Raw genomic sequence first — 11582 nt, 5'->3', positions numbered from 1 at the left:
ATCAAGGACTCCTTCAACCTCAAATTGGATGGAAGTGTCTTCAACTCCACTTTTTGTGCCTCTTAAGTCTCCTCCATAGGAGAGACGTCTTCACTAGATAGGGTCTCAATAACGGTCTCAGGCACCTCATTACTAGATTCCAATTCTAAGATCACATCAGCAAGTAGCTCTAGATTGCCAACTTCGGTCACACATTCAGTCAGAAAATACTCCAACGGATCATCAATCAAAATGGTCATCAAGGATTCTTGGGTTGATTTGTCAACCATATCCAAGCTAGAAACATCATCCTTAAAAGCAGGCTGCTTCACAGCCTTAGGAAGGTTGATGCAGGAGCATCCCTATCATCAACTCCTCAAAGAGCAATCACAAGAGCCATGGCTAAGAGGATCAAAGATCAAGTTATACATGCCACTTTAGCTCTCAATATGGACCAGGAGATGAAGCCCATTGCCTCTACTCTTTTGATATGTCAAAGAGGTATCTCTCCTCCACAAATTCCATGAAGGACACTTGGTCATTTGTGGACCAAGTCAAGCTACAAAGAGCTAACTTTAGGACATACCCGGATAGACCCTCTAGCCGGCTATGTCACTTTCAAGTGCATTTTGCACAAGCTTCCTTATGTTTGTTATGAAACATTTCTTAGGGTATATTGGTCTTAAGTAAGTGAACTTTATGAGGTTCAAAGGGCCGGCTCTCACTTGGTATAAAAGCCAAGAGATAGCTCATTTATCCGGGCTTTTGAATTGATTAAAAACACACAAGTTGTAAGTTGAGCATAGACTCCTTTTCTATCATTTGAAGGCCACCTTGGTTTGTTGGTTGAACAACTGAAAACAACCATTATCTCTTGCCCAATTATATCTTGTTTGTGTGATTGTTATTGTATGAGCTTGATTAGGGAAACTCATGGTGTTCTAGGTGGTATATCCCCTAGTTGTGTTGTGTTATAGCTTGTTTGTTTCTTGTTGGCTTGCATTGTGTTGAGGTTAAGTCCAAGGTGCTTGCAAGAGTGAATAAGAATCACTCAAGAACTTATCCCCTCTGTTTTCATTTCACTTCTATCTCTATTTTGCATCCAAGCTTGTTTCCAAGCTAGGATAACATCTAGAACACTTGTTCTTGATGTTTGAAAGGTTTGAACTCTAGATCCGAGCCTTGTAGGGATTTCCCTACATCAAGTGGTATCAGAGCTCAGTGAGTTCATCCTTTGTTCACCTTAGAAAACCCAAAACCAAGTGCCTTGCAAAGTTCTTGCAAGAACACTTGACAAAAACATTGTTGAAAACCCACAAAAGCTAGCCTTTCTTTACCTTGTTTCTTTGGTCTAACCAAGATGATTGCTTGAAGTTTTTGCAGGACTAAAACCAAGGTTGAAGGTGAGGAAGTTGCCTAAGGAATTCCCTAAGTTACGCTTCGGAAGTTCCAAGGAAAAACCAACCATTCACCCGGACCGGTGCCTTGTTCCGGGAACCAGCGCCGAGCAAGATACCGAAAGCCAAGCCTTTTTAGCCCTACCAAACACAACCATCTTCAAAAACAATATGAACAAAGTGTAAAGTACAGGTCTTGATCTTTCTACAGCAACAAAAATCATCCAATTCCACCAAGTAGATCGTTCTGACCAAGGCAAAGAAAATCGTTCCAGAAGTAGTAAACTGGGTGCTTGATTTCACGCACAAAAGTGGTCAAGAACCCAACTTTGAAGCTTCACCCCTCAATCCAAACACAACCAAACGAAGAACACTTATGAGCCCCATGAAGAACAACATTTGATCTGTTGAGGGCAACAAAAATCAGACCAAGGGCACGAGTAGATTGTCCAAACACTAAAGCCAAAAACCTTTCCCAAAGCGGTAAAGTGTCATTTCTCCTTTTCAAAAGTGTTGACCTAGCATATTCACAAGACATTGCAGCCTCATTGGGTCGTGCCTTTTTGGATGTGACCTGAGCCTTCTACCTAGAAAAACCTCCACTACAAGGGTCAAGAAAATTCACATCCATTGCAGCTCATTGACCTCTTGAAACACACACCCAAAGTTGCTTGCAACACACTTTTGTACCCGGGTAACGTGCTAGCTTGCCTATTCTTAATTAAACCTTGTGCCTTTTGTTGTGTACTCCAAGTGCAACATTTGGAACGTGACCAAGTGGTCACAATACTAAGTGAAGACGGTGAGAAGGGATTGCCAAGTGCCCTTCACAACTTAAGCCATACCCCACCTTTTAGCCTTAAGAGAAGTAGTACACCTAAGGTGGTTCACTTAACTTCTTTTCCTAAACACAATCCTCAGCCTTTTCCAAGGAACTTTTGAAGGCAATTACAAAGGGACTCCAAGGGCTTCTTGTTCACCTCAGACTAAGGTAATAGTCTTTCGCCCCTCTTGAGCTAAACACACTTAAACATTCTGTTTGCCTAAGTACCTAAACTGCATGCTATAACTATTGTTTCTTTGGCATCCTTAAGTGTACTTAATCTAGCTTCACTCAAATCATTTCACACTTATAAGGTACTGTATTGAGCAGAGATTGTGAGATTATCTTTGAGTGTGAGGGAAGACACAAATCAAACACAAGTTATTACTCTAACTTAACATCTTTGCTTGTTGTTTGTGTGACAATGTCTAGCTCACCCCATCATTCTCAACAAGAGGAGGTGAACCCTTTGATCAACTCAGAACAAAGTATCACCAACCCTCAACCAGACCTAGCCTCACTCATAAGGACCCTTAATGAGACCATAGCTAGAAATCACCAAGAGCTTTCTAGTAGAATGGCAACATTGGAGTCAAAACAGAAATCACCAAGGAGTTCCCCTAGGATCTTAAGGAACCAGTATGAACCTGGGGAACCCTCTCATGCACACTCCCATGCTCCTATTCCTAGACAAGATGTGAGGATAGGCTCCATCTCACCCATAAACAGACCTGAGCCTATTAGGATACCAACTAGAGAACATGTCTCACCCTTGGCAAGACCATCACCTATGCAATACTCAAGGGAGTTTCCTAACTTTGATTCTCCTAATGTGAATAGATATAGTGATGATTTTATTGATGAGTTTCAGGGTGATAGGAACATGAGATTTGGAGTAAGAGGAAACAGAGGAAGGAGGGTAAGGTTCCAAAGGAATGAGCACCCTTATGGGTATGTTCCTAGGGAATTTAGACATGAGCAACCTTTTGAGCAAGCTCCTAGACATGCCCCAGTACACCATCTAGAACCAGCTCCAAGGCAACCAAGGTATGATCAAGGGTTTGAGCAAGTGCCTAGGCCAAGAGAAGAGGATGGCATTGGCAAGATAAAGGTGAAGATCCCACCATTTGAGGGCAAGTGTGATCCGGACACCTACATGGCATGGGAAAGAAAGATGGACCAAATCTGGTCATGCCACAACTTCAATGAAGAAAAGAAGGTACAACTTGCTATCCTTGAATTCCAAGATTATGCTATGTTGTGGTGGGACAACTTGGTCCAGGAGAGAAGAGAAAGACAAGAGCCTCCCATCCAAAATTGGGATGAAATGAAGAGGGTCATGAGAGGAAGATTTGTACCTGAGCACCATGCAAGGGAGCTAAGGCACAAGTTAGAGACCTTGAGGCAAGGAAGTCAGAGTGTGGAGGAGGTATATAATGCAATGCATATGGCCATGATCAAGGCCAACATCAGAGAAGACCCAATGGCCACCAATGCAAGGTTTCTAAGGGTGTTGAACCCTTCCATCTCCAATGAGGTAGACATGTATCCTTATGAAACTAGTGAACAATTATTTCATAATGCTATCAAGGTTGAAAGGAAGATGAAGGCTAGGATGGTGCAAACAACAAGGCCCACTTCTAGGCCAATGGGATCAAGCACCCCATGGGCTAACAAGCCAAGCACCACCCCTACTCAAGCACCCAAGGGAACCTACCCACAAAGGGATCCACCTAAGCCCCAAGGCCAAGCCATGGGCAATTCAGGGAGTACTTCTAAACCTCCCAATGTGTCTAATACTCCTTACCCTAGATCTAGTAGTTTAGAGTGCTTCAAATGCAAGGGTAAAGGCCATTTCATGAGAGATTGTCCTAACAAGAGAGTTATGTTTTTTAATGCTATGGGACAATATGAATCAGAAAGTGAGCATGAAGATAATGAACCTAGTAATGACCTAGATGTGGACTTAGGGGAAGAATCAGAGGAGATAGGTTATGAACATGGTGAAGTGCTAGTTTGTAGAAGAGTTCTAAGTGTCCAAACTGAATTGGTTGAAGATAACCAAAGGGAGAACATTTTCCATAGTAGATGCATGATAAAAGACAAGGTTTGTGATGTGATTATTGATGGAGGTAGTTGTTGCAATATAGCTAGTAGTGAATTGATAGAAAAGTTAGACTTGCCATCCATATTGCATCCTAGACCTTACAAACTACATTGGATGAATGATTGTGGAGAACTCAAGGTTCACAAGCAATGTAATGTAACCTTTAAGCTAGGCTCATATGTGGATACTATTCTTTGTGATGTCTTACCCATGCAGGCTTGCCATTTACTCTTAGGGAGACCATGGCAAATTGACAATAGGGTTACACATGATGGCTTTTCTAACAAGTACTCCTTCATGGTTAATGGTAAGTTGATTACCTTGAAACCTATGACACCCCTTCAGATTGTGGACGCAGCTGAGGCTAAGAGAGCCAAGGAAAGGGGCAAGATGGTAGCACAAGAGAGGCCTAAGACCAAGGACAAGCCCCTGGTTTCGCACATCTCCAAGTTCCAAGGACAATACTCCATGCTAGTGTTCAAGGAAGTTTCAAGGGATGAATTCCTACCTAAGGATGCTATGCTAATGAGATTGGTCAAGCCTCACACTTTGACATCTGAAGCACCCAACTACACATTGCCTAAGGCTATCCAAGAAGTGCTAGATGAGTTCCATGAGGTGTTTCCACAAGAGCTACCCAATGGACTTCCACCACTAAGATGTATTGAACATCAAATTGATTTCATTCCAGGGCAGGTACTTCCTAATAGGCCAGCCTACAAAATGAATCCTATGGAAAGTAAGGAGGTGGAAACTCAAGTCCAAGAGTTGTTAGAGAAAGGGTACATAAGGGAAAGCATGTCCCCTTGTGCTGTGCCAGTTTTGTTGGTGCCTAAGAAGGAAGGTACACTAAGGATGTGTGTGGATTGTAGAGCCATCAACAACATCACCATCAAGTATAGGCATCCAATTCCAAGGTTAGATGACATGTTAGATGAGCTCCATGGAGCATCTTGCTTCTCAAAAATTGATCTCAAGAGTGGGTACCATCAAATCAGAATGAGGGAAGGTGATGAATGGAAAACTGCCTTCAAAACTAAGTTTGGGTTGTATGAGTGGCTTGTCATGCCATTTGGTCTTACCAATGCTCCTTCAACCTTCATGAGGTTGATGAATCATGTCCTAAGAAGCTTCATTGGGCAGTTTGTGGTAGTTTACTTTGATGACATTCTTATCTACTCAAAGTCACTCCATGAGCATGCCATTCATTTAAGGGAAGTACTATCCAAACTCAAGCAAGTTTCTTTGTATGCTAACCTTAAGAAATGTGATTTCTACTCAGATTCTGTTTCATTCTTAGGTTTTGTAGTGAGTTCCAAGGGTTTGGAGGTTGACAAAGAGAAGATTAAGGCAATACAAGAATGGCCAACTCCAACTAGTGCAACACAAGTGAGAAGTTTCCAAGGGCTTGCTAGCTTCTATAGAAGATTTGTCCAGGACTTTAGCACCATTGCTTCACCCCTTACTGAGCTCACAAAGAAGAACATTGTTTTCCAATGGGGAACCAGCCAAGAAGAGGCATTCCAGGAGCTTAAGGCAAGGCTAACCAAGGCACCCCTACTAGTGCTTCCAGATTTCACAAGGCCTTTTGAATTGGAATGCGATGCTTCTGGAGTGGGCATTGGAGGTGTGCTAATGCAAGGAGGTAAACCTATTGCCTTCTTTAGTGAAAAACTCAAAGGTGCAACTCTAAATTACTCTACATATGATAAAGAGTTGTATGCTTTGTTTAGGGTGTTGAAAACTTGGCAACACTACTTGTGGCCTAATGAGTTTGTCTTGCATACTGACCATGAGTCACTAAAGCATTTTAGAAGCCAAGACAAGCTTGATAGGAGACATGGTAGGTGGATGGAGTTCATTGAGACTTTCCCTTATATTATCAAGTATAAGAAAGGGAAAGACAATGTAGTAGCAGATGCACTCTCTAGGAGGCATACCTTGCTAACCACCCTTGATTCAAAGGTGTTAGGATTCACCTACATCAAAGAGCTTTATAGCAATGATTCTGACTTTTGTGATATATATGTTCATTGCCTTGAAAAGGGACCCTTGGGGAAGTTTTACTTGTTTGAAGGATTTCTATTCAAGGTTGATAGGGTGTGCATACCTAAGTGTTCTCTTAGACTTCTTCTTGTGGAGGAATCTCACAAAGGAGGTTTAATGGGACATTTTGGTAGGGACAAGACCCATGCTATACTGAGTTCCCATTTCTTTTGGCCTCACATGCTCAAAGACATAGAACATATGCTTAAAAGATGCATTGAGTGCCTTAAGGCCAAATCCAAAGTGAAACCTCAAGGTTTGTATTCACCACTACCTATCCCTAGTGCCCCATGGTTAGACATTAGTATGGACTTCATTGTAGGGTTACCTAGGACTAGGAAGGGCAGAGATTCTATTTTTGTGGTGGTGGATAGGTTTATTAAGATGGCTCACTTTATACCTTGTCATAAAACTGAAGATGCAACTAGTGTAGCCAACTTATTCTTTAGTGAGGTTGTTAGACTACATGGCCTACCTAGGACCATAGTTAGTGATAGGGATCCTAAGTTCCTTAGTCATTTTTGGAGAACATTATGGGGAAAGATAGGAACCAAGCTCTTATTTTCTACATCTAGTCACCCCCAAACTGATGGACAAACTGAAGTGACTAATAGGACTTTAGGGACCATGCTTAGAGCCTTGATTAAGACTAACCTTAAAGCATGGGAAGACATTCTGCCACATGTTGAGTTTGCCTACAATAGGGCCACACACTCAAGCACCAAGGTAAGTCCTTTTATGTGTGTGTATGGTACTAATCCCCTAACCCCCTTTGATCTTATTCCTTTGCCTAGCAGAGAGAAGTGTGACTATAGTGCAGGGAACCAGGTTAAACTCATCAAGGAGCTACATGAAAGGACCAGAGAGAGGCTGGAGAGCTTAGCCACAAGTATAGCTGAGGCAAAGAACAAGCATAGGAGGAAGGTCATACTCAAAGAAGGAGATCTAGTGTGGGTGCACCTAAGGAAGGACAGATTTCCCAACTTAAGGACTTCCAAGCTCTCACCTAGAGGGGATGGACCATTCCAAGTGCTAAGAGTGGTTGGTGACAATGCTTATGTCATTGACCTCCCAGAAGAGTATGGAGTCAATCCCACTTTCAACATTGGAGACCTTACTCTTTTCAAGAATGTTGATGCAGAAGCTAGTGAAGGAGAAGAACAAGACGAGGCTCCAATCATCAATACTGAAGATGGCCTGAGGTCAGGCCCTTCAAAAGAAGGAGGGAATGATGCAGGAGCATCCCTATCATCAACTCCTCAAAGAGCAATCACAAGAGTCATGGCTAAGAGGATCAAAGATCAAGTTATACATGCCACTTTAGCTCTCAATATGGACCAGGAGATGAAGCCCATTGCCTCTACTCTTTTGATATGTCAAAGAGGTATCTCTCCTCCACAAATTCCATGAAGGACACTTGGTCATTTCTGGACCAAGTCAAGCTACAAAGAGCTAACTTTAGGACATACCCGGATAGACCCTCTAGCCGGCTATGTCACTTTCAAGTGCATTTTGCACAAGCTTCCTTATGTTTGTTATGAAACATTTCTTAGGGTATTTTGGTCTTAAGTAAGTGAACTTTATGAGGTTCAAAGGGCCGGCTCTCACTTGGTATAAAAGCCAAGAGATAGCTCATTTATCCGGGCTTTTGAATTGATTAAAAACACACAAGTTGTAAGTTGAGCATAGACTCCTTTTCTATCATTTGAAGGCCACCTTGGTTTGTTGGTTGAACAACTGAAAACAACCATTATCTCTTACCCAATTATATCTTGTTTGTGTGATTGTTATTGTATGAGCTTGATTAGGGAAACTCATGGTGCTCTAGGTGGTATATCCCCTAGTTGTGTTGTGTTATAGCTTGTTTGTTTCTTGTTGGCTTGCATTGTGTTGAGGTTAAGTCCAAGGTGCTTGCAAGAGTGAATAAGAATCACTCAAGAACTTATCCCCTTTGTTTTCATTTCACTTCTATCTCTATTTTGCATCCAAGCTTGTTTCCAAGCTAGGATAACATCTAGAACACTTGTTCTTGATGTTTGAAAGGTTTGAACTCTAGATCCGAGCCTTGTAGGAATTTCCCTACATCAAAGGTTGAATTCAATTTTCTCTTCCCCCATAGTGAAGGAGAGAACACCTTGCTTCACATCAATAAGAGCACCCGCAATAGCTAGAAAGGGTCTTCCCACCAATATTGGAATGGGAGAATCAGTAGGAGTATCAAGGACATTGAAATCAATCGGGATGTAGAACTTTTCGATCTGGATGGGAATGTCCTCCAAAATACCAACCGGACGGATCATAGATCTATCGTCCATTAGTACAGTCATCCTCACTGGTCTAGGCTCTCTGAGATCAAGCTCCTTACATATGGAAAGAAGAATTATGCTCACACTAGCACCCAAATCGCCCAAAGCTACCCGGATCTATTCCCTATCATCATATGAAATCGCCCAAAGAAGAATGATGTAGAATGATGCTCACACTAGCACCCAACTTATGTACGTACTATTCCCTATCATCATAGGAACACTAAAGCTACCCGGATCTTCAATCTTAGGTGGTAAATTGTTTTGGATGAGAGTGCTACACTCTTGGTTTAAAGCGATGGTGTGGTAATCATCAAGGTTCCTCTTGTTGGATATGATCTCCTTCAAGAACTTCACATAAGTTGGCATTTTCTTGAGAGCTTCGGTGAATGGAATGTTGATTCAAAGTTTCTTTAACACCTCCACAAGTTTGCCAAATTGGTGATCTAGCTGATCTTGGGCTCTCCTTTGTGGGAAAGGAAGAGGAGGCTTGTAAGGTGGTGGTGGCACATACTTAGGTTCGTCCTTCTCCTCTTTCTCTTGAACCTTAGCTTCCTCAGGATCATTAATAGCAACACCTTTCTTCTTAAGATATACCACTTTAGGATCTTCAAGTGGCCTTCCACTCCTCAAAGACACAACATTGATTTGCCCTTTTTGATTGGCCTCAGTTTGGCCTGGGTGTTGACCATGTGGCCTAGGAGCATTCTTGGCATATTGAGCATGCAAGCTATCATGACTATCCAGTTTTTGTTTATATTTTGTAGCTCCTTCATAATCAGTTGAAGTGTAGACTCATCAGATGATTGAGAACACTCTTGATGTTGTTGTGGAGAGCGTCTTGGGTGGAAACCAGGGGGTGTCTCTGAGCAGCTAGATTTCCTCCCCAAGGGAAATTAGGGTGATTCCTCCAATCAGGGTTAGAGGTGTTGGAATATTGGTCATTCCTAGGACCTCGACTGAAGTTATTCATGTATTCCGCCTCTCCTTGGGTTTCACCTTGAGCACTGAAACGTTGGCATGATGAAATAGTGTGGTCACTTTCTTCACAAAACTGACAAACGACATTAGAGGTATCTTGAGAGAATGAACCAGCCCCTTAATATTTGGACTTTTGAACCGCCAAATGCAGCCTCTTTATCTCTTGTTTCAAAGCATCTATTTGCTTGTTGATGTGTCTCAGAATTCACCTCATACAACTCAGCTGCCTTCTTAGGAAGTGACCGAGCATCACTATAATAATGAGAGTGTTGAGCTTCTTCGATCAAATCCCATGATTCCTCGACATCCATTGATATGATTCTACCTCCAGTTGAAGCATCAATAATAAGTCTGGTAGAAATCTCAACTGCACTATAGAAGACATGTAGCAAAGTCCACTTCTCTTGCCTGTGATGAGGGCACAACATCCACAGCTCCTTGAACCTCTCCCAACCTTCATAAAGAGACTCAGCATCTTTCACCTGGAAGGCTAGAATTTGATTTCTCATCTCGGTTGTCTTCTGAGGAGGAAAATATTTGTTGAGAAATGCATTGGCTAACTCCTCCCAAGTGGTAACAGAACCAAGAGGTATGGCATTGTACCAAGCCTTTGCTCTATCTCGTACAGAGAACGAGAATGTGCGCAAGAAGAGTGCATCTTGAATCACTTCATGGATCTTCACCGTATCCATAAGCTCAATGAAAGTGGCCAAATGTAGGTGTGAATTCTCAGAAGGCAAACCCCCAAACTGATTTTGTTGAACCATTTTGATCAAAGAAGGCTTGAGCTCGAAGTTACGAGCTTGCACGGGAGGTCAAACCACACCTGAAACTTGCCCTCAGTGATTGGGTGTCACATAGTCACCTAAGGTCATATGTGGCTGATCCAGGACGTTATTCGGATGATAATTATTGCCATTCCCAGCCATCTCTTGTTCAATTAGATCGCGTTGTTGTCTTCTTCTCAAGTGAAAAGTATGCTTAGGTTCAGGATCAAAGTCGTTGAGATTATTAGCGCCCAAAACTCGTCTCAGGAGAAGGTAACAAACCTGAGATAAAAGACAAGCGGAAAAAGGTCAAATAACACAAGAGACTTAGTCGAACCAGTTGATAAGGATAAACCTTGATAGGGATAAACCTACCCACAAGCGTATGGGGATCAATTGTAGCTTTTCAAGTCTCATTCCCACGAGGACAAAGTAGTATTTTTGTAACTAAACTGGTAAGCTAAGTCATAAGAAGAGGGTTAGTTGATTATGCTAGGAAAATAAGAAAACACAACTATTGGAATGTTATGTGAATATGAGATATCTAGGATTAAGGATCACCACAAAAACTCCTTGGTAGATTACAAGATGTGTTTATCAAAGAATAGCATGGACTTGTTTGACGATAAGCCATCAAATATATCTACTATATCCTTTCAGACAATAGTAGATGTATCAAAACTCCAACTAACAACCATTGTCCCGCAAAGTTATCAAGTTTAGACTATTAGGCACATAGAAACTAGAACTAGACCGGGTTAACATCCACTTTCATGCTCAGCTATGTCCAACCTAACCTAGGTTTTTATGATTACTTAGATCTCCCCAAGAACAAACAAGTTTATTCGGTTTTAATTCTAAGTAGTTCCAACATAAAAAATCTCCTTTCAGACTCATGCAATGTCTAATTGAAGTCTGTAGATATCTCTTATCAGACTCAACCTAATAGAATTCCAAATAATTATCTCAATCTCAATATGATCCCTAGAATCAAATGCAACAAGAAACCATGCTATCAAAGACAAACACAAGAACAAAAATCTACCAATTCATTGTTGGGATTACCCCAATCCTAGAAATATGGAATTAGCTATGCATAATGGAAGAAACAGTCAAAAACATCATTAATAATAGAGAAATTCATAGATCTAGATGAGAATAAGAGAACTAAATACG

The 11582-nt window shown here is 41.6% G+C and overlaps 1 protein-coding gene across 1 annotated transcript; it reads left to right on the top strand.

The window, feature by feature from the left end:
- The first annotated feature begins 377 nt into the window (after positions 1-377).
- Positions 378-7762, top strand: LOC141249501 (uncharacterized). The gene is made up of 9 exons (XM_073669645.1): positions 378-480; positions 808-870; positions 1588-1665; positions 2131-2244; positions 2298-2367; positions 2530-4792; positions 4847-5065; positions 5144-6718; positions 7079-7762. The coding sequence occupies exons 1-9, from the start codon at positions 378-380 to the stop codon at positions 7760-7762; spliced, it is 5169 nt and encodes a 1722-aa protein (XP_073525746.1).
- The last annotated feature ends 3820 nt before the right edge of the window (positions 7763-11582 follow it).

This window comes from Phyllobates terribilis, unplaced genomic scaffold (assembly GCF_046119375.1).
Source record: "Phyllobates terribilis strain yellow unplaced genomic scaffold, ASM4611937v1 Scaffold_4672__1_contigs__length_58342, whole genome shotgun sequence".
NCBI lineage: Eukaryota > Metazoa > Chordata > Amphibia > Anura > Dendrobatidae > Phyllobates > Phyllobates terribilis.
This window is presented reverse-complemented; position numbering and strand designations above follow the sequence as displayed.

What these genes read in the sequence shown, in the direction of transcription:
- LOC141249501 (XM_073669645.1), top strand. Translation starts at nt 378, where the DNA reads ATGGCTAAGAGGATCAAAGATCAAGTTATACATGCCACTTTAGCTCTC. An exon ending in TTCCAGAAGTAGTAAACTGG is followed by an intron (nt 1,666 to 2,130) that starts GTGCTTGATTTC and finishes GTGTACTCCAAG; the next exon opens with TGCAACATTTGGAACGTGAC. An exon ending in GAGATTCTATTTTTGTGGTG is followed by an intron (nt 6,719 to 7,078) that starts GTGGATAGGTTT and finishes TCAAGCACCAAG; the next exon opens with GTAAGTCCTTTTATGTGTGT.